At 42.3% G+C, this 26,972-nt stretch overlaps 1 protein-coding gene across 11 annotated transcripts in view; it reads right to left on the reverse strand.

Annotated features, from left to right (window-relative positions):
- Positions 1 to 6,124: 6,124 nt before the first annotated feature.
- Positions 6,125 to 26,972, reverse strand: part of PCSK4 (proprotein convertase subtilisin/kexin type 4) — a 59,791-nt gene continuing 38,943 nt past the window's right edge. For all 11 annotated transcript variants that reach the window (XM_056516661.1, XM_056516695.1, XM_056516711.1 and 8 more), the window contains 8 exons: positions 20,646 to 20,858; positions 18,722 to 18,822; positions 18,534 to 18,637; positions 18,344 to 18,461; positions 18,047 to 18,226; positions 17,845 to 17,969; positions 9,834 to 9,953; positions 6,125 to 6,567 (listed from right to left, as the gene is read on the reverse strand). In XM_056516661.1, coding sequence (XP_056372636.1) covers positions 6,209 to 6,567; positions 9,834 to 9,953; positions 17,845 to 17,969; positions 18,047 to 18,226; positions 18,344 to 18,461; positions 18,534 to 18,637; positions 18,722 to 18,822; positions 20,646 to 20,858 — 1,320 coding nt within the window. In that variant the 3' untranslated portion in view covers positions 6,125 to 6,208. The remainder of the gene's footprint in view (positions 6,568 to 9,833; positions 9,954 to 17,844; positions 17,970 to 18,046; positions 18,227 to 18,343; positions 18,462 to 18,533; positions 18,638 to 18,721; positions 18,823 to 20,645; positions 20,859 to 26,972) is intronic.

Raw genomic sequence — 26,972 nt, forward strand, 5'->3', positions numbered from 1 at the left:
CTGAATAGACTAAAACCCTGGCTGTTGACCGCCCAGTCACAGCTATCGTCCAACCAAGTCTCTGTTATACCCACTATGTCATAATTCTCCTCAGACATGAACCCCTCCAGTTCATCTGTTTTATTGGTCAGACTTCTGGCATTAGTCAACATGCAATTCAATGGTGTATGCTTTTTCTTCCTTTAAAGCCTATCCCTATTAACTATTCTAACCCCTCCCTCTGCTCTACCCCTAGGTACATTAATAACTAATAAATAGTTTAAACACTCCTCTACCCTTCTAGCCATCTTCTCCGCAAGCACAGCTGCACCCTCCCCCATTGAGGTGCAGCCCGTCCATACGGTAGAGCCGGTAACTGACAGCGAAGTCGGCCCAGTTCTCAATGAACTCAAACCCCTCCTTCCTACACCAGCTTCTGAGCCACTTGTTTACCTCCCCATCTCCCGCTGCCTCTCTGGTGTGGCTTGTGGTACAGGTAATATTTCAGAAAATACTACCTTGGAGGTCCTTGCCTTAAGCTTGCGGCCTAAGTCCCTGAAATCATTTTTAAGGACACTCCACCTACCTCTTACTTTGTCATTGGTGCCAATATGTACCATGACCGCTGGGTCCTCTCCAGCCCCACCCAGCAACCTGTCAACCCGATCCGCGATGTGCCAAACTCGAGCGCCAGGAAGACAACACACTGTTCGGCGATCCCGGTCTTTGTGACAGATCGCCCTGTCTTTCCCCCTAAGTGACAACAGAGGATGTCCCCTTTAGAGGTGGTAATCCCTCTCTTTTTAACCTTCAATTGATACCAGGAGGAGTGATAGAGGTCTTTTAGAAAACAGTGTTAAGAGGTAAAAGCACTAATTTATCCAAAACTGCAAAATGACATTATGGAGAAAGATAAAATATCCCTAGAAACACTGAGTAGTAGAGATGACATCATTTTTACAAAAGGAGACAAAAAGGTGGCTCTGTGGTCATTTGGGCAAAAAAGACCATGATAATGAAGCTATGAACCAGTTAGGTAACATAATGACCTACGAAAAACTTGAAGGCCTACCCGACTGGTCAGATCATGGGAAAATGAAGATCTTTTCTCCGAAAATATGTGGAAAAGGGTGTAATTAACATAAAAACAGCTGAATGGCTAGTACCTAGAAATCCGAGAAAACCTAGAAAACCTTCTTGGTATATTTTGCCCAAAGTCCATAAGTCGGTGAACCAGCCCCGGGATGTCCAATTGTCTCTGGCATTGGTTCACCCACCAAATACCTTTCTAGTTATGTGGATTGGATGATTTCTCCTATCTTAAAACACATTCCATCTTTTTGAGAGATACTGGTGACTTGATCTCAGCAGTAAATGAATTCCAGTGGCAGCCAAGTTACTAGTTAACATCTATTGATGTAGAAAGCCTGTACACCTGCATCCAGGTTACACTGGAGTTATTGCAAAAAAACTGGTAAATCTCCTGAAACAATCGATTTTGTAGTTGAAGCTTTGTTGTTTGTCCTCAACAAAAATGCTTTCCAGTATGGCAATGAATGGTACAGACAGATTAATGGGACCGCGATGGGGGGGTCACCTGCTTAATGTTCACATGCAAACATGTTTCTTGCCATACTGGAGGGCATTTGTGTTTTTTCTTCACAAAATCCATTTATTGGAAAAATGTATTTGTATCTACATTTCGTAGATGATCTCTTCGTCATTTGGGACGGAACCGAGGCTGAGTTTGTCGAATTTGTCGAGTTCTTAAATAATCGCAATCAGGTGAACATGCGGTTTACATCCCAGTGAGGAGGAGATCATCTAGAATTTCTTGATGTCCAGATTGATGTAATTGACAATAAGATTATTAAAGCAGGCTTTAGAAAAATATAGCAAAGAATGCTCTTTTACATTTCGAATCGTCCCATCCTGCACAAGTTAAACAAAGTATTCCCTATAGCCAATTGTTAAGAATAAAAAGAATCAACAATGATGTCCTGAGGTATGAGAAACAGGCAGATGAGCTACAGGAAAGGCTTGTGCAGCGAGGATACCCAATAGATATCGTAACAAAAGCTAGAAAGGAAGTAGACAGAATTCCAAGGGATGTGTTATTAAAAACTAAACGGAAAAATAATATGGAGAAAGAAGAAAGAATTGTTTTCTCTTTTGACAATACACCTTTAAATAATACCATTCAAAATGCATTGTACAAAAATTGGTATATGCTGCAAGGTGATAAAGATCTAGAGAAAATAACACATCAAAACCTCTAAAAAGAACAGGACAATAAGAGATGTTATACAAAAAAAAAAAAAAATGAGAAAAAATGAAAGAACTAAAGATTGGTTGTCTGAACAAAGACCCATAGGAAATTTCTGCTGTGGTTCATGCTCTTTTTGTAATTTAAACTCCAAACAGAAAGATTTTACTCTGAATGGGTACGAAGTAAGGGTAAAACAATAAATTACATGTCATTGCAAATGTAAAAGATTTATGTGGGTAAAACTAAACTTCTTTTATTTCATCGCGTCCGTGAGCATGTTTGCTCCCTGAGGACAGGAGTGGGATCTGCAAGATTTATACAACACATAAGAGAGGCTCATGCTAATGAGATAGATCTTTTTTTTCCTCTGCTCTTGAGAGAGTGGAGCATGCTCAGAACGGACACAATTGGGATGAAATACTGGATAGAAAAAAGGCTAGATGGATATTAAGACTTGAATGATGGGACCTGTGGGTCTGAACGATAGGACAGAACTTAACATACTATTGTAATTCTCTGCTCTAATGCTTTTAAGGTATGTTTTAGTATGTTCTTCAGTTACTTTGTTTAGGAGCTTGATGGTTTACTGTTACCTTGGCAACTGGGTCAGGGCTTATTTATACGTACCTGTAAGACGTGATGACGTGTGGGCCAGTCGAAGCACAGACGCACCCCTGCTTGTTAGTTTGTCTGTCCCGCTCCTGTTTTTTGCGTTACCTAGATCGTGAATAAAATACACTTCTGCAGCAGTGGAGAGTGTGGATCATCCGTTCTCAGTAGCCATACTTTAGCAGTGCCGAGTGTACTCTGTTGTGAACGTTGTTGTTGTGAGATTTATTTATCATACTATCACAGGGGGTTGATAAATTTTGCTCACATAAGCAAAAACCAATAAATTACTTTTGAATACCATTTTTTTTTTTGGAGGAGTGTTTTTTTGGAATAATTTTTTTAAACGTGTTACGTTTTTTATATTTTTTATTTACTTGACATGCTTAGTAGTGGAAGCCGTCTTATAGACGGAGTCCATTATTAAGCCAGGCTTCGCGTTAGCTACAAAAACCGCTAGCGGTAACCCCCAATTATTACCCCGGTACCCACCGCCACAGGGGTGCCGGAAGGCCCGGAGTGTCAAAAATGGTGCTTTTGGGCCTAGGTGGTAACAGGCTGGCGTTATTTAGGCTGTAACAATGGTAACAATGGTCCTTGCCCACCCTGGTAATGTCAGGCTGTTGCTGCTTGGTTGGTATCTGGCTGCGAATAAAAATAGGGGGGAACCCTATGCTTTTTTGTTTTCCATAAAAAAAAAAATTGGGTTCCCCCTATTTTTTGTCTCAGCCATATACCAACCAAGCAGCAACAGCCTGACGTTACCAGGGTGGGCAAGGACCATTGTTACTGGCCCTCCTCAGCCTAAATAATGCCAGCTTGTTACCGCCTAGGGCCAGGAGTGCCATTTTTGATGCTCCGGGCCTGTTGATACCGGCTCTTCCCATCACCCCTGTGGTGGTGTGTACCGAGGTAATAATTGGGGGTTAGCGCTAGCTGTTTTTGGGGCTTACGCTAAGCCCAGGCTTAGTAATGGATTCCAACTATTACACAGCTTTCACTACTAAGCCAATCAAGTAAATTAACTTAAAAATATATATGTTTAAAAAAATGTTATTCTAAAAAAAACACTCCCCCATAAGCCCTTTTTAACCATTTTATAAACATTAAATAAAAAAATAAAATAAACCGCTGGTCATCAATCTGAAATGAGGGGGAAAAAAAAGAAAAATAGGTTAATACATTTATTGGCACCCGCCTGTGCATCTTCCGTGCCGCACGACAACAACTCCCAGCATGCCCTTACAGTAAGGGCATGCTGGGAGTTGTAGTTGTGGGAGTGACAAGTTGGTCTCCTGCCCCCCACCGCACGACTACAACTCCCAGCATGCCCTTACTGTAAGGGCATGCTGGGAGTTGAAATCATGCAAGCCAGGGAAGCGGGCAGTAATGCGCTCCGCTCCCTGGCTGGTGGTGATAAGAAAATCACTGTAATTTCATATTTGAAATTACAGTAAACTCTGCAGCGCCGTAGCAAAGGGACCCCAGGCTGACATAACTCTGCAGCTGGGCCAGGAGATGTGCAGGAGCCGTACCTGTGATCTCCCAGCGTGTACCGCAGCGCTGAGGAATGGCAGGGATGGCTCCTGCACATTTACCAGCCCGTCTGCAGAAGTCCCGAGCAGCTGCAGAGCGATCCCAGCCCGGGCTCCTTTTAACATATAATGGTGCGGCGTAGTTTTTCTAGGTTCTACTGTAAGATCAAATTTCCCGCTGGGTCCCGTGATTGGCTGCTTGGTCCCAGCTAATCACAGGACCCAGCGGAAAATTTGAAATTACAGTAGGGACTAGAAAAACTCTGTGGCGCCGAGGTATGCCACATGGGCTCCATCTGATGGTCTCCACCCTACTCTATTTAACTTTATGAGGGGACAGGGACACTGCTTTACCCCCTCCCCTCCTTGGTGTCCCACCCGCCCCCACCGCACATCTCCTGCACGCTACAAGACTCCAACAGTTGGAGTCTTGTAGCGGGCAGGAGATGTACAGCGCGGGGGCGGGGCGGACACAAGGGGGGGAGGGGGCTGCTCAGTCTCGGCCAATCACGGGAAAAGGCGGGAAATGTGAAATTACATTAGGGACTAGAAAAACTCTGCAGCGCTTAGGTATGTTAAAAGAAGCCCAGGCTTGCATCACTCTGCAGCCGCCCGGGCTCCGTCTGATTCTATCCCTCTTACCCTAACTTTATGATAGGGACACTGCTTTACATCCCCTCCTTGTCTCCCACCCGCCCGCGCCACACATCTCCCACCCGCTACCTGCTACAAGACTACATTGTAAGGGCAAGCTGGGAGTCGAAGTCTTGCAACAAGTAGCAGACAGATGGGAGATGTGAGAGCCAGGGCGGGTGGATGTAAATCAGTGTCCTCGTCATTAAGTTAGGGTAGCAGGGATAGAATCAGACGGAGCCCGGGCAGCTGCAGAGTGATGCCAGCCCGGACTCCTTTGTACAGTTGTTATATCATATTTCCTGCTGGAGGTGGAAATATAAAATTTGCTCTCCAAAGCCGTTTTGTAAGCTAGGTCCGGGCTGGCTTACATTTATGCTATTTTGAAGGGGTTGCGACTTTTTGTGCGACTTTTGCACTTGATAAATCCCTGACCACTGCAAAGTGAAAAATAAAATTCACTTTCGAAAGCTCTTTTGTAGCTTTATGCTTACAGCCAAAAGTCGCACAAAAATTTGCTTAGGCGCTTATGCGACTTTTTATGCAACTTTTGTAAGCAAAAAAAATAAAGAGCTCTAAATCCCTTGATATATGTCCCCCAGTATGTTTACACTACCAAAACATACAGTCAAGGGTTACCAAAAACAGTTGAAGCTTTATTTTAGACATGGGGACAACAACATTTTTAGGGTACATTCCCACACAGCGTATTTGCTGCGTATTTGCTGCTGCGTATTTTATTTTCCCTGTTGAAGTCAATGGGTAGGAAAATACGCAGCACCAAATACGCAGCAAATACGCAGCAAAATACGCCACGTGGGAATGCACCCTAAGGGTACGTTCCCACACAGCGTATTTTGCTGCGTATTTGCTGCGTATTTGGTGCTGTGTATTTTCCTACCCATTGACTTCAACAGAGAAAATAAAATACGCAGCAGCAAATACGCAGCAAATACCCCGTGTGGGAATATACCCTTAGACTGGTAGAAGGACTGAGATTTTCAATTTTCCAAATATTTTCTCTCTCAGTGCTTTTCTTTAGCAATGATCTCCTTACCATTTTGAGCTGAAAAGAAAACACTTTGTTCTACATGTTTTTGAGTATTTTAATTCACAATTTCCATTTCCACAAAAGGCTGCAGGGAGGATGTAGAAAATGCATCATATTTCATGGACATTCCACTCAGGAGGAGCAAGAAGAAGGAGAAAATAAGTAGTACATAATCATAGTGACTCCTGCACCAATGGCTCCCACCACAGTGATTCCAGGTGTTATAAGAGAGTAAGCATTACTAGAATATGGAAAGTCCACCTGCGAGCAAGACCTTTTTTTATTATTGTGGGTAGAAAACGGGGGGCAGGAGGTGCAGTTATTAGCAGAATCACCCCTGCAAGTATAGCAGGAAGGGTGGCATGGAGCACAAATATGACCAGGTTGGGATTCTTTTTCGCTAGTCTTTCCCTTCTGAGGAGCCTTGAAGTATTTTGGTGGACAATAGGATATGCAGAGGTTTCCAAAGATATAAAATGGTGCTTCACATTCTAGGGAACAAAATGTTAAGTATATTAAGGACCAAATAATATTTAACAAACAGTCATCAAACTAAATGTTTTTCATTTTAGCACTGCATGACCCTTAAAAGATAAACAATAGGTCAAGTATTTTTTTGAATAGCTTAAAAGGATAATGCGGACTAAATCTTATGGTTTCCTATGTGTTCCATAATTGAATTTCATCTGTCGGTCTCTTAGACTTCTTTCTCACTGCATTAAAGCAGTATACAGCAGTGTAGTCCCTTGACCACTAAGGGTGCATTCACACCACGTTTTTGCAATACAGTTCTCATATCAGGTTTTTGATGAAAAACGGATTCCTCAAAACCTGACTAAACTGTATCAAAACGTATACAAATTTCAACCTATATACGGTTAAAAGCCATATACGGTTTGAAAAACCATGTCCGGTTGCATCCGTTTGTTTAAGAGAAAAAGTATATGTTTTAAACTTTTCACTCCATTTCGAATAAAGTTTCACTTGTTTTATTGAAATTCCAAGAAAAAAAACTGTGCAAAGTCAAAAACCGTATGGTGAAAACTGGATGGAACCGTACGCACACACAGTTCTGTAAGGTTCCCATTGCCAAAAAAAATAAAAATGTATAAGGTTTAATACGGTTTTTCACCCAGACCAAAAAATGTGTTAGACTACGGTTTAGGGTATGGGTTAAAAAAAAAACGGACAAAACCTTATAAGACGCCAAACGGACTAAACCAGATGATGGGTTCAACATACGGTTTAAGTCAATGCATATGGTTTTCTATATGGTTCCGTACAGTTTTTAACTTGAAATGGTATACGGGAACTGTATAGCAAAAATGTGTTCATCTGTATTCATCCGTTATTAAACATGCGTTTTCTGTGTAAAAACGTACGTATAATAACGGATGAAATAACGGGTGCTAACGGCTTAATAATGTCCATCAAAATTACAGGCATATTCATCCATTAAGACCCGTCATAACATCCTTCATGTAGAGCCATTTTACACCTCTGCCTACAGACTCCCACAGCCGGGACTACTACTACTCCCATCATGGAACAGACTTGTTTCTATGATGGGAGTAGTAATTGCCCGGCTGCGGGAGTCTGCCTGTGGCTGGGGAGGCTACATTAGTGTTTGTACTACTACCCCCATCATGGAACAGAGTCTGTTTCATGATGGGGGTTGTAGTACAGAGGCTAAGGGATTGATTGCACCTGAGACCCAATGCGATCAGAAGTTATTACACAGGGGAGTGGGCGGCATGCTCAGCAAGTTTGTGATGTATCGTGTGTTTTTACTTTCATTTTTAAATCCCCCACGGGGAGCCCTGAGTGGCCGGTACTGAGGAGCCAATCAGGGCTCTCTGCAGGGTTTTTGAAATGAACATTGTAAGTGGCAGCGGGGGCCATATGTATATGAAAAGCGCTGTGGGGGGCAAGATATATAGCGCTGCAGGGGGGGGCAGACATATAGCCTATATATCTAGCCCCCCCAGCACATTTATAATATGCGCCCCGCTGGCGCATTAAAAAAGATATTACCCCCGCCGGCACATTTATAAATATATACCCCCCCCAGCGCATTTGTCATAATATGCCACCGCAGCGATATATGTGAAAAGTATATCTATCAGCAGAGCATCGGGCCAGCAGCCGGCCGGCCCGATGATACTGATAGAAATACTTTTCATACATAGCGCTGCGGTGGCATATGTATATAGAGGCGCTGGGGGAACAGACATATAGCATTACCTTGCCCCCACAGGGCATCTATATACATATGCAACCGTTGCTGGCCCGATGCGCTGCTGATAGATATACTTTTCACATACAGTGCTGCAGTGGCATATTAAAATGCGCTGCGGGGGGGGGGGGGTATATATTTATAAATGCAATGCACCGGCGGGGGTCATATCTTTATTAATGTGCCGGTGGGGTCCATATATTTATTAATGTGCTGCTGGGGGCATATTATAAACCCCCTGCAGCGCTATATATCTTTTAATGTAGATATGGTCCCAGCTGCCAAACCCTGCTGGGAACCCTGAATGGCTCCTTAGTACCAGAAATTCAGGGCTACCCGCGGGGGGATTTAAAAATGAAAGTAAAAACACACTGATACATCGCAGGGTTGCAGAGCATGCCGCCAGCTCCCCTGCTTAATAACTTCTGATCGCATGGGGTCTCCGCCCCTGTGCTACAACCCCCTTCATGGAACAGAGTCTGTTCCATGATGGGGGTAGTAGTACAAACACTAATGTAGCCTCCCCAGCCACCGGAAGACTCCTGCAGCGGGGGAATTACTACTCCCATCATGGAAACAAGTCTGTTCCATGATAGGAGTAGTAGTAGTTCCTCAGCACTGCAGGAGTCTGATGTCACCTCTTCTGAGCATGCTCAGAAGTAATAGCGGATATTATAAACCAGGTGCAGACGGATGACATAAAGGCTCATCTGTTTGCCATAGACTTCAATGTTAAAAATAATGGCCGTTAATTTACCCGTTTCTTGTGATGGAAGAAAAATCAGTGCATGTGCCGTTTTTTTCTTCCGTCACAAATAACGTCCGTTATTCATGACGTACTAAGATTTTGTAATGGCCGTTTAACATGGCTTTTCTAACGGACGCTTATAACAGATCTTTTAACGGAACAACTTTATAGTGTGAAAGGGGCCTAAGTTGGGCACACATATTAAGGACACTGCTTATTGCGGTGTGAAACCAGCCTTAGCTGTTCTTTTTCTTGTTGCTTCCATCACTAAATATCGCTAAAAGGCTGTTTCATAACAACAGTATGAATCAGGCTTCGGTGACGCACAATAGTTCAGACTTCCTTATATATACTTATGGTCTCAACTTGTTTCGGAGGATATTGATAGAGTAGATAGATAAATATATGATAATTACATTGTCAACTCTTTAGGGACAGAGGGAGTGGCTTTAAATGCCCATGTGATGCCATGATGAGGCACCAAAGAATTGACTGCTTAAGACAGAAGGAGATAAAATTGGATGAGATGTAAAATTGGTGTTTGTTCATAAGCAGACAGAAGGCTGAATTACAGGGAAGTCTGTACAAATATACAGTACATAAAATATGGTGTGATAGACCACAAGGTTAGAGGTATAAGGTAAGCTGTGTTTCTAATGGAGGTCTTCTTTAATAAACCTGCTCAAATAAAATTGTATTTACTCAGAGAGCTTCTAGTCCCTAGAACCAACTTTGGAGTGGTGTGCATTAGCAAAAGTGGGCATGAAACTTACCCTGGCATACTCCACTAGGGCCATGGCTCAGACATTCAGTCAATACAGGGATTCCTATTTTTCTAGCCATCAAGTCTTCATTAGTCCCATAGAGAATAAGCACAAAGCTGTGCAAGAATCCTAGGAGACATGGAGAGTCTTTGTTTTTGAGTATATATGTAACACACATAAGAAGACAATCTTGTAAGCAGAAATATAAAATACTCAGTTTCTAGTAGTGTACCGTATGTAGTGTCTGGGAAGGTGCCAAACATGGCTGAACATTCATGTGTAAACTGCTGCCAGTCAGATCTAGTGGCACCATATTATTGCCAGAACAATAGTGTTGGGCAGCTGAAATCCAATATGTCTTAACCTTCTGTGCCCTATCTGTCAGGGGAGAATTGGCTGGTCACTATACATTTTAGACAGTGGGTGAACCTGCGGGTTTGGCCATCTTTTGTCTTAAGTGTAATGGTACCTTAACGCTGGCCATAAACTTCAGCTAGCTTTATCTAATGTGTGTTGCCAGCTTAAAAAAGGTAGAGACCTCTGGGAAATTGTACTTTATGTCCTTCTCGTAATCCAGAGTTTAAAAAAAACAAACTTTGACGCGTCCTAAAGTTTGACAAGTCAAAAGTCTTGGGTCGGTTGGGGTCTGGGTGTTAAGACCCCAGCCGATCACTAGAACAGGGTGATAAAAAGTATGTTATTTTTCAATATCAAATAACAACCAAGGTACATGCCATACAAGTACCATATTTGTAGAGCTAGTAGTATCCAATCAGACAACAACATAGCCATGACATAATGTATACACCCACAAGTTAAATATATATTCAGCCAACCTGCTAGAAGGAGATATGTACGTTTAATAAACCATATTTGTATATTTATGGATAGTAGACACATGATCTATTAGGAAAACACGCCCACATTTATAAAGGACACACCCATCATTTGAGCATAAGTTGCTCCAGAGAAAGCCAGGATAGACGGAGAAATGGATGAGGGTCTCCAAGGAAGTCCTGTACAGCCCTCCAGCACAAGGAGGATAACAGCTGGAGGAAGCTAACAGAGGCGGCCATTTTGATGGACATTTCAAGATCGATCCACCACACTGGATAAAGGAAGAAATCCCAGCTGGTGAGACAAGATTTATTGACATGCCTACATAACCCTCGTACATTATTTACTTATGCTAAGGACTACCTTTACATAAAGATTTCTTGTTTTATGTACTGTCTGCCATGATGTCAAGAAGATTACAATAAATGTATGCTGTTTTATATCTCTCGATGGTCAGATGGTCAGACCAGGTTATAATTTTGCGATCTGGTTAGATTTAAAACAGGGGGTAGAAAAGCACGCTAAAACACATTTTACTCCCTGCTCTGTGTCTTATGTGTGCATAATGTGACTGTCTCAGTTACGTGACACAGAATCAGGAGAAAGCATGCTTAGCATGGACTTCTACTGGCTTGGTCTAGTGATTGGTTGGGATCTGAATGTTCAGACTCCTACCAATTAAAACTTTTGAGATGTCACAAGTTTTATTTGAAAACTCTGTGTCCCTCAACCCCTTAAAGACACTAGTCATAAATGTACTTCCCTTCAGCAAGTAATTTCCCACTCAGCAAAGTACATTTGCTGCACAGAAATGAAGGGAAAGCAGTAGCCTTAACCAATAATGGAGGACATCAGCAATGCCTGCTATTTACCCTATAAATGCTATGATCAATGCCGATCTTGGCATCTATAGCGAAACAGGAGGTTCTGGTGGTCTTATCAGACCCCTGCTGTGCAATCGCAGGGTACGATAAGCACGAATTGCCTCCAGTGTACAAGATGGTTGAGCTTCTTGTGCAACCTGGAAACCAAGACTGTACAAGAAGATTGCCAATAGTACTAATCAGTTCTAAGTTATAACATAGTACTAAACAGTGCATATCAATCTAATGAGTCTAGAAAATTTTAAATTACATATTTAAAAAATATATATTTTTTAAATATATAAAAGCCCCCACCCAATAAAAATATAAATTAACCCCTTTTCCCATTTAAAAAAAATGTAATAATGTTGCATGTGTAAATGTCCAATCTATTAAAATATAATGTTTATTATCCCACATGGTGAACGTTAAAAAATACCAAACACCAGAATGGATGATTTTTGGTCACATCACATAGCAGAATTTTTTTTTTTTATAAAAAGCAAACAAAAAGTTCCATCAAAACAAAAATGGTACAGATAAAAACTACAGATCAGAAAATGGCAATAGGGCAATTGAAACATCTTAATTTTATTTAAAAAGTATGTGTTTAAAAAAAAAAAAACAGCAGTGCAATAATAGTAAATCATTTTATTCGTATTGACCCACAGAATAAAGAGAACATGTCAGTTTTACTGTGAAGTGTACAGTGTAAAAACCTAACCCCCCTCCAAAAGTAGCAAAATTGCGGTTTTCATTTTAATTTCCCCATGCATATAATATTTTTTTGGTTGTGCCATGTATGTTATGGTAAAATAAAGGGAGTCATTACAAAGCACAACTTGTTGTGCAAAAAACAAGCTTTCATATGGGCCTGTACAAGAAAAAAAAAAAAAGATATGCCTCTTAGGCCATTTTCACACTGCCGTTGCTCTCCGTGGAGAACGGCCATCAAAGTCTCCTTTTTTTTTCCCTTGACTTTAACGGCTGTTCACATAACAGGGAGCAACATCAAACAATAGTTCCCGGTAGTGTTGAGCGGCATAGGCCATATTCGAATTCGCGAATATTCGCGAATATATGGACGGATATTCATCATATATTCGCGAATATTCGCATATTCGTTATATTCTCGTTTTATTTTCGCATATGCGAACATTCGCGTATGCGAAAATTAACATGTGAAAATTAGCATATACAAAATTAGCATACACGAAAATTCGCATATGCGAAAATTAGCATATGCAAATTTTCACACACCAGTCTCACACAGTAGTATTAGTGCCTTCTTTACACCACACAAGCTGGAAGCAGAGAGGGGTGATCACTGTGATGTGTACTGTGAAGAAAAAAAAAAAAAAAACGAATATTCGTAATTACGAATATATAGCGCTATATTCGCGAAATTCGCGAATTCGCGAATATGCGATATTCGCGAATAATATTCAAATTGCGAATATTCGCGAGCAACACTAGTTCCTGGCTCCCATTTACTACACTGCTCAAAAAAATAAAGGGAGCACTAAGATAACACATCCTAGATCTGAATGAATGAACTAATCGCTGACAACAAAATCACACAAAAATGATCAATGGAAATCAAATTTATCAACCCATGGAGGTCTGGATATGGAGTCACACTCAAAATCAAAAGGGAAACCCCCACTACAGGCTCATCCAACTTTGATATAATGTCCATAAAACAAGTCAAAATGAGGCTCAGTAGTGTGTGTGGCCTCCACGTGCCTGTATGACCTCCCTACAATGCCTGGGCATGCTCCTGATGAGATGGCGGATGGTCTCCTGAGGGATGTCCTCCCAGACCTGGACTAAAACATCCACCAACTCCTGGACAGTCTGTGGTGCAATGTGGTGTTGGTGGATGGAGCGAGACATGATGTCCCAGATGTGCTCAATCAGATGATGGTCTGGGGAACAGGCGGGCCAGACCATAGCATCAATGCCTTCCTCTTGTAGGAACTGCTGGCACACTCCAGCCACATGAGTTCTAGCATTGTCTTGCATTAGAGGGAACCCAGGGCCAACCAAACCATCATTTGGTCTCACAAGGGGTGTGAGGATTTCACCTCTGTACCTAATGGCAGTCAGACTGCCTCTGGCAAGCACATGGAGGGCTGCCCACCATCAAACGGTCATGCTGGAGGATGTTGCAGGCAGCAGAACATTCTCCACGGCGTCTCCAGACTCTGTCACATGTTCTCAGTGTAAACCTGCTTTCATCTGTGAAGAGCACAGGGCGCCAGTAGTGAATTTGCTAATCTTGGTGTTCTCTGGCAAATGCCAAACATGCTGCATTGTGTTGGGCTGTAAATACAACCCCCACCTGTGGAACTGGGGCCCTCATACCACCCTCATGGAGTCTGTTTCTGACCATTTGAGTGGACACATGCATATTTGTGGCCTGCTGGAGGTAATTTTGCAGGGCTCTGGCAGTGCTCCTCCCACTCCTCCTTGCACAAAGGAGGAGGTAGCGGTCCTGCTGCTGGGTTGTTGCCCTCCTACGGCCTCCTCCACATCTCCTGATGTACTGGCCTGTCTCCTGGTAGCGCCTCCATGCTCTGGACACTATGCTGACAGACACAGTAAACCTTCTTGCCACAGCTCGCATTGATGTGCCATCCTGGATGAGCTGCACTACCTAAGCCTCTTGTGTGGGTTGTAGACTCAGTGTCATGCTACCACTAGAGTGAAAGAACCACCAGTATTCAAAAGTGACCAAAACATCAGCCAGGAAGCATAGGAACTGAGAAGTGGTCTGTGGTCACCACTTGCAGAACCATTCCTTTATTGGGGGGGGGGGTGTCTTGCTAATTGCCTATAATTTCCACCTGTTGTCTGTTCCATTTGCACAACCAGTGTTGCTTCCTGAGTGGGCAGTGTGATTTCACAGAAGGGTGATTGACTAGGAGTTACATTGTGTTGTTTAAGTGTTCCCTTTATTTTTATGAGCAGTGTATTATGGGGGCCACCGGGCACCATTATGAATAGCTGTTACATGCTGTAATTTTTCTCCCATTATTCTGCCTGGCTCTCCCAGAGGCCATCACACTGCCGTGTCTTTAACAAAGGATAGGGGATAAGGGTCAGATCGTGGCAGGTCCAACTACTGGACCCCTCGTAATATCCTTCCCAGTTCCCCAGCTCTCTCCATGCACGGCGCTGTGTTGACCACCGCACAAAGCGCTGGTCAACATGCCCCCTCCATGCATCTCTATGGGAGAGCCAGATATACATGAGTACAGCACCTCAGCTCTCCCATAGAGATACCAATCCCCACTCCATGCATGAGGAGAGCCGTGCAGGAGATTGCGGGGATCCGAGTGGTTGTGTGATGTTTCCCTTTTAATATTTTGACACGCAACACAGCTTTGAAATACCGTTAAAATTGATCTGTGTTGTACCTGTTGGTGGGGGTGGGCTAGCACTCACTGAGAAGATTGAGGGGGGTAGAAGAGAAAGGTTGACTCCACACATACCATCTGGTGATTGACAGAGGTCAATGTTGAGGACATATGTGGTGTTAACTCAAACTGCACCAAAGGTGTGATCTCTTACTGGTATTATGGTTTAATGATGCTAGAAGGCAAAGGGGATATGGGGTGGTCCGAAAGGTATTAGGTTGATTGACAATGCTTTAATAGTGAAAAGAAACAATTTACTGTTGGCTGATGGTAATGCGTTAAACAGTTGTATTTCTAATGTTAATGTGCATATGCAAGGGAACATTATAGGGATGAACACCCCCCATTCCTTCAGAAGCCACAGAAGGCCCCATCGAAGGATCCTTTAATATAAAGTAAAAAACAGTGTGGTGTCCCGGCACCGGATTGCATCCATTGCCTTGTGGTGAGGTCCCCAAAGTCAGAGTCCCTAGGTGTAGGTGGGGTCCTTATCCTTAGTAAGCCCCTTGTCACCCCTTTTGTAATTAAAATTATTCAGATTTAATGTGTATATATTTATATGGTAAGTGTACTTACCTAGTTAGCGTCGCAGGACCTGCGGGTCACGTGATGCGTTCCAAAGACTAGTTCAAGGATCTTTGGAGGAAGTCAGGTGTTTACCCATCAGGCTATGTAACGGTGAGTGACAGCTGACTTGGACCAATCCAAAATGGCCCTGCCCATATAAGGGAGCGGTGGCCATTACTCTTCTCTTTTCCTTGTGGTCTGTTGACAGGGAAAGATCTGCGCTGCTGTCATCAGTGAGTTAGGCCCGAGCCTTGCGGTGACGGCTGATCTTTACAAAATTGTGAGTGTAATCAATCCCTAAGCACTCTGCAAGATCACCGGACCGTATCTAACCCCTAAATCCGGACGAATCTTCGCAAATAACCCTAAATTCAGAGACTTATATCAAAAGTCAAGGTCCGCAACAACTGTTAGTCAATGAAGTGTATGGAGACTGTATTAATGGGACTGTTACTGTTCATTGGATGTACCGCAAGTCTTTAAGTAAAGTTTATCCAAGTTCAAGTTCAACTACCTTGTGGACCTTCAGTCATTTTATACATGCACCTATCGTTACTGGGAAGGGCGGCGATAGGCCAGATAATTACCTCAGCATACTAGCCCTCAGCCTGGCGTCACGAACCATAGGGTTAACCTTAACCCCTGATATACTGAAACAAGACCCTGACTACACTACCAATACCCCAGAGGCCTACCACAACAGCAAGTCTTGCCCCAGCACACCCATGTCCCAATTATCACAGCAGGGATTCCACCATGCCCACCTCCCTACTAGATGCCCCAGCGAGGTGTCATTATAGCCCTTTATCCAAGTAGTCACAGCAAAAGTTTTCAGTAGTTTACAGCAAATTATCTTACACTGAACATTTCTCTTGATCCATCGTGATCACTCTGTTGGTAGGGCCTCTTACTAGACTTATTTGGCTCAGCATATGCAAATTTAATTCATAAGGGCAGGGTCTCATGGGAGGCATTCACAGTGCATTTCAGGCTGCAGCTGCATCAATGGCAGTCACGGAGGGACTGCAGAGTGAGCTCCCAGCAGCGGCCAGTTAGCTTTATGTGTCCGCTCATAGCGGCGGATTTCTACAGCAGAACACTACGAGCAGATACACATTGTGTGAAATACTGTCCTAAGGCTATATTATAGATTTTCTCTTTAGATGTAAACTAATGTATCTACAATAGACTAAAATATTTCTCTACCATTAGTTCCAATTACTAGTGAATAGTATCTTACTTTTAACTTCCTATGGCGTACATGCATGCCCTTGTCCCACTCCCCTTCTATGACGTATGCTCAGGAGCTGAGGGCATATCATAGCAGGATGGTCCCAGCGGCTATCAGCTGCTGGGACCCATGGCTAATGCCGGACATCACCGATCGCGGTGATGCCCAGCATTAAAGGGGTATTCCAGGAATTTTTTTTTTATTTGACTATGCTACAGGGGCTGTAAAGTTAGTATAGTTCACAATATAGTGCCTGTACCTGTGTGTGATGGTTTTCTCACAATTCTTATGTGATTTTCACCCCAATATTTATTTTTAACAGCATACAAAATGACTGTTGTCTCAGATTTTTTCCCAGGGTGCAATGCGGCCGAGACCTGACCTTACTAGTCCGCTGATGATAGGGAGCCTGTCTGCTTCAATGGGTGGAGGAATCGCTTGGTGGGAGAGAGATCAATCTGCAACTAATGTAACAGCTGCAGGCACCCTGATTAAAAACCACAGGTCTCACAACATAGCCATTTAGCCACAATACAAGAGCAGATCCTTCCTTCCTCAGCATGTCCATTACTGTCTGCCAGGTACGTACTAAAATCACCATATGGTGGATAACCCCTTTAACCCTTTAGATGCCGCGATCAGAGTTGATTGCGGCATCTAGAATTAAGAGAAAAAAAAACAATCCCGGCTGCTCAGTCGGGCTGATCGGGATCACCGCGGTGTCCCGATCAGCTGAGAGGATTGGATAGCCCTTAACTGCCCCCTCGACTTCCATTCGGTACCTCAATGCTCCAGTCAGCCATGGCAGACTGGAGCAATCAAGCACCGATCGCACTGATCAATGCTATGGTTCAAAAAACAAGCCCCTATATGGGTCTGTAGGTGGAAAATTTTAAGCGTTATGATTTTTAGAAAAGGAGGGGGGAAAATGAAAGTGCAAAAATGAAAAATGGCCTGGTCCTAAAGGGGTTAAAGATCACAGTAAGGAGCTACCAACTTCATATTGTAGTTAAATCAGCATTAATTATATATATACATTTTTGTGTTTGGAAATAAAGAAAGTTTGTCCCAATATGAAGAAATAAAAAAATAATCCCTACCAGTGTTCCTGTAGTCTCCTTTGTCCACCAATTCAAAAGTCCAAGTGCCCTGTGGATTTTCATCCCATGTGTGTGTACTCACGAAGGACCAGTTTTGGTACCCTGCAGAACTAGTATCATAGGGTCTAGAAAATTGAAACAAATTTTAGACTTCTTTAGTTTTGATAATACAGTATCTCTACTCATATTATTACAAATGTACCTCAATGCCACTAATACAGAACGTGTCCCCATAGGGCTGGTGAGGTACATTTCGAGATCACCCCTGCGAGTATAGCTGAGGGAGAGTTGGGCTTCAACATGCTCAAGAGACAAGATGTAGTTTGTTGTCCCTGAGCAGCCACTGATGTTGTGACTTACTACAAGATGGGAGGACACTCTCCTACAAGAAAAAAAAACATATCTCAAAAAAAGAATTAATTCCAAAGTACAAGACACTGGGCATATATATTTTTGTCAGTGAATACAGGTTCACATTGGAAAAAACATTTACACTTACTGAGGACCAGTCAAAAAATTCACCACACACATTCTCTGGGGACGTGCAGTTTCCCATTTTAGAGCTAGGTCCACCAATTTTTCCGCATCCAGAAGGCCATATCCATAATAGTGACTCACTTGAAAAAAGAGAAAGTTACACTTTACAATTGGTCAGTGATCAGTTAAGAGTAAATTGATACTGTCCTTACCTTTCCTGCCTGCTCCATTTACCACCCAGTCATCAGCTTTTAGGTTAGCAGGACTTGAGGCACGTACCACGATGTGTTGAACATCTCTCCATGTGAGAGCAGGGCTGTGTTCACAAAGTTCACAGATCAGTCAAGGCATTTCCTTTATACTTCTGCGTATAAAACATTTTAATGCATTCAATTCTCACTTTGCTTCCAGTGCAAGTGCAATAATTCCAGCAGCTAAAGGAGCAGATGCCGATGTTCCAGTGTGGCGCTCTGTACAACGGTGGCGTATATCTGTAGTTACCTGCAGATTGACAGCACAATCCTTACAAAGTTAAAAAGTCATTAAAATGTCTTGTTACATGAGAAGTTTGTGTAACAAGACATGCTGAAATTTAGTTAAAGGTGTACTCCGCCCCCTAGACATCTTATCCCCGTCCAAAAGGATAGGGGGTAAGATGTCTGATCCCCCCAACAATTTCGGCTGTGGCACCCCAGACACCCGGTGCACAAAGCGAACTTCGCTCCATACCAGATGACTGGCAATGCGGGGCTGAGGCTCTTGACGTCATGGCCACGCTCCGCTCGTGATGTCACAGCCACGCCCACTCAATGCAAGTCCATAGGAGGGGGCGTGATGTCCGTTACCCCCCCTCCCATAGACTTGCATTGAGGGGGCGTGGCCATGACATCACGAGCCTCCGGCGCTGCACCAGACGCTATAAATGAATGCTGGGTGCCGCATCCGAGATAAGATGTCTGATCGCGGTGGTCCCGCCACTGGGGACCCCCATAATCAGATATCTGATACCTTATCCTTTCAATAGGGGATAAGATGTCTAGGGGCGGAGTACCCCTTTAACTAGCTTCAAACCATTGACCCTTGTGTCACTTAAGATCCATCTTAGTTGTTGGCTGTCTTTCCCAATCTCCCCCCCCCACCCCCCAGCTCAGCTGAGCATGCATGAGTTTTGAGCAGAAAGAGGAAACAAAGATGCGGCCAGACTCCTCTGCCAGTGGCTTATGCCCTAGAGAACAACAGTATCAGGCTACTAAAATCAAGCATGTGAGTCCTTCTTTCCCCCGATATTCTCTGTCAGGGAAGTCACCATTCATATTATATTAGATTGTTGGCTGATCCTACGAATTTCAGTAGGATCCGCCAACACATTTCATATGTATTGCTAGTTTCTGGATCTAGATAAAGACTTTCATTTCACAAATTATATGTGTAAAATCTTTGTAAAACTGCAGCAAAACAACAGTTTCAAAAAACATTTTTTTATTTTCTAAGCAAAAAACCTGTGGAAGAATGCATGGAGAAGCAGTCCCTCCCCTCTTACTGTGTGTAATACAGATCTAGAATCTCAGTGTTATACATGGAAAACAAGATGCAAGGAGCCTACAAGGAACCTGTAGTAAATTGCAGCGAGATGGGCCAGGCGACAAAATACTGGAGGAAAGTTATTAGAATTGGAGACAAACTCTGCCCCTCTGAAAAGATTACCATCCCCTAACTCCATTTAAAGAGGCACTTTACTGGGGTCTCAAAAGAAGGGAAAGAGGTTAGGCTGCTTTCACACTATAATAATACCTCCGTTATAAACGCCCGTTATAAAAACCTGGAAATCGTCCGTTAAACGGCCGTTAGAAAATCCCATTATAGTCTATGGGATTTTTCCAATAGCCATTTTAACCCGTTATTAATAACGGAAGTTTTTTGTGACGGGCGATAGTAACTGGAGAAATAGTGCAAGCACTATTTCTTCCGTTCATTTGCCCGTCACAAAATAACGGCCGTTATTAATAAAGGGCGATAACTGGTTAAAACGGCTATTGGAAAAATCCTGTAGACTATAATTTTCTAATGGCCCTTTTACGGAGGTATTTTTATAGTGTGAAAGCAGCCTTAATGTCTGCTCTACAAGGATGTCTACTCTGCAGGGTGGCTTTTTGTAGAAATGTCATTGTCTATGTGATAAAAAGTTTCATATACACACACAACACTAAGTTAGGTTTCAAATCCCCAAGCAGAAAAATAGAAAGTACAAAGCTTCTTAACTAAGACTTCGCTCCTGTGTGTATTAGATGTTAAGGATTGATAAAGCCAGAAAAGATAACTCTTACAATTTGTCTGTTCTTGTTGAGGCCACTGCTGAAGGTGGTAGTGAGTGTTGATGCACAAGCCTCACTATACCATGGGATTTCTCCATTCTCTGTGGTGCTGCCAACTGATAAGGTGAAAATATTGTTCGTGTAACCATCACAGTTACAGTTATCATAACGCAAGCCACCATTTCCTGACGCCCAAACAAAAATGGAGCCAAGGCCACCACGGCCCTAGAGTGGAAAAAAGCACAAAACAAAGGCTGATAGACATCAATAAAGGCTACAGAGAAGCAAAATGTTACATGAGATACACATGCATTACCCAAGGCAGAATTTGTAAGATGTAGCATTTTTGAAAAATATGAATGATCTGGTAAGACACCATCTATTCACCACTTCAGGGCCAGGCCAATTTTGGCCTTAAAGGGGTGCTCCAGTGGGAAAACATTTTTTTAATCAACTGGTGCCAATTTGTAAATTACTTTTATTTAACAATCTTTTCAGGACTTATCAGTTGCTGTATACTACAGAGGAAGTTGTGTAGTTCTTTTCTGTCTTACCACAGTGCTCACTGCTGACACCTCTCTCTGTGACAGGAACAAATCCCCATAGTAAACATATCCTGCTCTGGGCAGTTCCTGACATGAACAGAGTTGTTAGCAGAGAGAACTGTGGTCAGACAGAAAGGAAATTAAAAAAAACACACAGCAACTGATAAGTACTGGAAGGATCAATATCTTTAAAAAGAAGTGATTTACAAATCTGTTTAACTTTCTGGTACCAGTTGATTGAAAAAAAAAAAAAAAAAAGTGTTTTCCACTGGAGTACCTTTTTAACCCCTTAAGGACTCAGCCCATTTTGGCCTTAAGGACTCAGACAATTTAATTTTTACGTTTTCATTTTTTCCTCCTCGCCTTCTAAAAATCATAACTCTTTTATATTTTCATCCACAGACTAGTATGAGGGCTTGTTTTTTGCGCGACCAGTTGTCCTTTGTAATGACATCACTCATTATATCATAAAATGTATGGCGCAACCAAAAAACACTATTTTTGTGGGGAAATTAAAACGAAAAACGCAATTTTGCTAATTTTGGAAGGTTTTGTTTTCACGCCGTACAATTTATGGTAAAAATGACGTGTGTTCTTTATTCTGAGGGTCAATACGATTAAAATGATACCCATTATTATATATTTTTATATTATTGTTGCGCTTAAAAAAAATCACAAACTTTTAAACCAAATTAGTACATTTATAATCCCTTTATTTTGATGTCCTCTAACTTTTTTATTTTTCCGTATAAGTGGCGGTATGGGGGCTCATTTTTTGCGCCATGATCTGTACTTTTTTTTGATACCCCATTTGCATATAAAAAACTTTTAATACATTTTTTATAATTTTTTTTTTCATAAAATGTATTAAAAAAGTAGGAATTTTAAAAAAATTTTTCGTTCACGCCGTTCACCGTACGGGATCATTAACATTTTATTTTAATAGTTCGGACATTTACGCACGCGGCGATACCAAATATGTCTATAAAAAATTTTTTTTACACTTTTTGGGGGTAAAATAGGAAAAAACGGACGTTTTACTTTTTTATTGGGGGAGGGGATTTTTCACTTTTTTTTACTTTTACTTTAACATTTTTTTACATTTTTTTTTTACACTTGAATAGTTTACACTTTTACACTATTCATAGCAATACCATGATTGCTAATACTGATCTGTTCTATGTATAGGACATAGAACAGATGAGTGTTTTCGGTCATCTTCTGCTCTGGTCTGCCGGGAGACGCCGGGAGCCGCACGGAGGAAGGAGAGGGGACCTCCGTGCGGCGTTATGAATGATCGGATCCCCGCAGCAGCGCTGCGGGCGATCCGATCGTTCATTTAAATCGCGAACTGCCGCAGATGCCGGGATCTGTATTGATCCCGGCACCTGAGGGGTTAATGGCGGACGCCCGCGAGATCGCGGGCGTCAGCCATTGCCGGTGGGTCCCTGGCTGCGATCAGCAGCCGGGATCAGCCGCGCATGACACGGGCATCGCTACGATGCCCGCGGTTATGCACAGGACGTAAATGTACGTCCTGGTGCGTTAAGTACCACCTCACCAGGACGTACATTTACGTCCTGCGTCCTTAAGGGGTTAAAGGACCAAGGCTAATTTTTCAAACCTGACCTGTCCCACTTTATGTTGTGATAACTTTGGGGCACTTTAACTTATCAGAGTGATTCTAAGATGGTTTTGTTCGTGAAATATTGCACTTAATGTTAGTGGTAAAATTTGGTCAATGCATTCTGCATTTTTGTGTGAAAAACTCAAATTTCAGGAAAAATTTGCTATTTTGCTCCATTTCTCTGCAACACAGCGGGTGCTGACAGAGAAATGCAACACAATCTTTATTCCCCAAATTTTGACATATTTAGAAATCGCCCATAGGTGGCTCTTGTGCACTACATGACTTACACAAAGGCCTCAGACATGACAAAACACCATGTGGATTTTGGGTCTTCCTTTTATTAAGGATTTTAGTAAGCATCTTATCAAGATGCAGAGGCCTTGGGGTTCCAAAATATTTTTGTGAGACAAATTTATGTTTTCATTGGTACCATTTTAAAGGAACATGCGACACTCTCATCACTTTTTATTCTATATATTATAAGGTGGTATGAATAAAAAAAAAATTAAGAAATTTTTTTTTATTGTTATTCTTCATGCAGTATACATTACATGTTATTTTTAGTCTGCTGTTCATTTGGTACTATTGTGGGGAATGTCTGACATTTTTTATCGCTTTCTTATTACATTTTTAGTGAGGCAGGATTACTAAAAAACAGTAATTTTGGCAATGTTTTTTTTTATGGTGTTAACCATGCGGTATCAATGACATAGTGGATTTCATTCTGCAGGTTGGTACGATTATGGCAATACAGTTATGTACTTCATTTGATGGCTTATTACTGTTACACTATATAAGCTATTTTTGATTACAGAAAAAAACCTTTTTTGAGCATTGCCATATTCTGAGAGCTGTATTTCTTTTATTTACATACAAAAAATGTTGTGTGATGACAACTGTTTTCCAGGAGAAGTTGACATTTTTTAGTGGTACCATTTTGGGGTACATGGGAAATTTTGATCACTTTTTATTTTAGTTTTATAGTGGCGGCATTGATATAAAGGCGAAAATTTGGCAAGGTTTCTATTTGTATTCTTTTACAGCGTTGATGGTGAGGGTTGAATAATGTGACCATTTTATTGCTTGGGTTGTTATGGATGCGGCGATAGCAAATATGTGTATATATTTTTTTTTTATTTTTTTTTTTGGGGGGGGGGAGATTGTGTATGTTTATTTTTTATTTATTTACTGTATTTATTTTTTACTTTACTTTTTTTTTACTATCCCACTTGGGGACTTGACACATATAATACATTGCAGAACAGATCTGTACTGCAATGCATTATGCCCATCAGTGTTTCAGTGGCAGACATAGCAGATCAGACTTAGCCTCGGGCAGAGCCTGATCGCTTCCATAGCCAGATAACAAGAGGCTGTTCGGAGGTTTCTGGTTCAATGGCTACCAATGAGACCCTGTGATTACATTGCTGGGTTTCAAAGGAGAACAGAGGGAGCTCCCTCCCTCTGTCACTGCGATCGGTGATGTGATCACACTGCCCACAGCACTGAAGGGATTAACTGTCAGGATTGCAGCTACCCTCCTCACCGGCTCCCGCCACCGATCACCACCTGCACACCCTCGGCGCCGTGATCGTGAATGGACATATATACACACACACACACAATCATGGCCGTAAATGTTGGCACCCCTGAAATTTTTCAAGAAAATGAAGTATTGCAGTAACACATGTTTTGCTATACACATGTTTATTCCCTTTGTGTGTATTGGAACTAAACCAAAAAAGGGAGAGAAAAGGGAAATTGGACAAAATGTCACACCAAACTCCAAAAATGGGCTGCACAAAATTATTGGCACCCTTTCAAAATTTGGAAAAATAAGATTTTTTTCAAGCATGTGATGCTCCTTTAAACTCACCTGGGGCAAGTAACAGGTGTGGGCAATATAAAAATCCCACCTGAAAGCAGATAAAAAGGAGAGAAGTTCACTTAGTCTTTGCATTGTGTGTCTGCGTGTGCCACACTAAGCTTTGACAACAGAAAGAGGAGATGAGAACTGTCTGAGAACTTGAGAACCAAAATTGTGGAAAAATATCAACAATCTCAAGGTTACAAGTCCATCTCCAGAGATCTAGATTTGCCTTTGTCCACAGTGCGCAACATTATCAAGAAGATTGCAACCCATGGCACTGTAGCTAATCTCCCTGGGCGTGGACGGAAGAGAAAAATTGATGAAAGGTGTCAACGCAGGATAGTCCAGATGGTGAATAAGCCGCCCCAAACAAGTTCCAAAGTTATTCAAGCTGTCCTGCAGGCTCAGGGATCATCAGTGTCAGCGCAAACTATCCATCGACATTTAAATTAAATGACCCCACTGCTGACACAGGAGACATAAAAAAAGCAAGACTACATTTTGCCAAAATGAAATTGAGTAAGCCAAAATCCTTCTGGGAAAATGTCTTGTAGACAGATCAGACCAAGAAAGAGCTTTTTGGTAAAGCACATCATTCTACTGTTTACTAAAACGGAATGAGGCCTTCAAAGAAAAAAACACAGTACCTACAGTGAAATATGGTAGAGGTTCAATGATGTTTTGGGGTTATTTTGCTGCCTTTGGCACTGGGTGTCTTGAATGTGTGGTGTCCCGGTACTGGACATGGTCCTGTACCTTGTGTCGTAAGTCCCCATAGTCAGAGGTCCTTCTTGCCGTTAGGATTCTCTCAGTGGGATAACCCTTAGACACCTCATCAAAATGTAATTTATTGTGTATTTTTAGAATATTTAATAATATGAAGGTTACTTACAGGACCTTAAATCATGTGATTCATAGTAAATGTGTTATGCTAAAGTTAAGGACCTTTCGGGTCATGTGATTTAATCATGTGATGTGCCACAATCCTTTGTGATAGGACTGACAGGTTTGGGGAACCAATAAGCTTTGAGCCTGGCCCTTCAGATATAAGGGCGCTATTAACCAATGATCACTCTCTTTCCCCCGGGATATGACAGCGAGTGGAGCTCCGTGCAAATCTACAAGACTAATTAGGCCTGAAGCCTATTTCTTCAACTCCTTGATAACCGTGAGTCTACCTAACTCCAATTCAGCTAATTCTACGTGACTATTGAACCCAAATCAAACCCCTAAATTCAGTAGAACAGCGTAAAGCAAGCCTCAAAGCTTATTCCCTGCAAAGTCCCAACCAACCTGTGAGGAGCCTAAAGTCCGGTCCTCTTGTAAAGACCGTTTGCTGATTGCATCCTGCATAAAATCTGCAGTAAAGTTATTTCCCGTTTATTACAATTCCGGTTGTGGACAATCCTTTATTCCCCCCTATCATTCCTAAAATCAAAAACGAATGACCAGGGAGTCAGGAGTTTGTCTGGCGCAGAGAGGAACCATCAGGCAGCCAAGTAAAATCAATGGATTTATTAGATGCAACGCGTTTCGCTGCGCATGCCTGATGAAGCTGCGCATGCGCAGCGAAACGCGTTGCATCTAATAAATCCATTGATTTTACTTGGCTGCCTGATGGTTCCTCTCTGCGCCAGACAAACTCCTGACTCCCTGGTCATTCGTTTTTGATTTTACTCTCACCCAGGAGGGCTGCAGTGGACCTTCTTCAATATCTCTTCTGCTCTTAACCTTGTTGTGTGTGGGCGCACAACCAACTTCGGTAAGCCGCTTGGGAATCACCGTCCCCTACCCCCACCTGCAAGATCTACTGATCCCGCACATGAGGCGCCTTCCTTTCTTTCCCTATCATTCCTGGGACGGGTGGCGGTAGGATATATATGCAGAGGAGCCCTCAGCCTGGCGTCACGACAGTTAAGGGTTAATGCTACACCCTTTCATCACTGCACAGCTAAACCCTATTCACCCTGCACCCCCCAAGCTACGACAAATGTGTGCAAGGCATCATGAAATCTGAGGATTACCAACGGATTTTGGGTCGCACTGTACAGCCCAGTTTCAAAAAGCTGGGTTTGTAACAGAGATCTTGGGTCTTCCAGCAGGACAATGACCCCAAACATACGTCAAAAAGCACCCAGAAATGGATGGCAACAAAGCGCTGGAGAGTTCTGAAGTGGCCAGCAATGAGTCCAGATCTAAATCCCATTGAACACCTGTGGAGAGATATTAAAATTACTGTTGGGAAAAGGCGCCCTTCCAATATGAGAGACCTGGAGCAGTTTGCAAAGGAAGAG

This window comes from Hyla sarda, chromosome 1, assembly GCF_029499605.1.
Source record: "Hyla sarda isolate aHylSar1 chromosome 1, aHylSar1.hap1, whole genome shotgun sequence".
NCBI lineage: Eukaryota > Metazoa > Chordata > Amphibia > Anura > Hylidae > Hyla > Hyla sarda.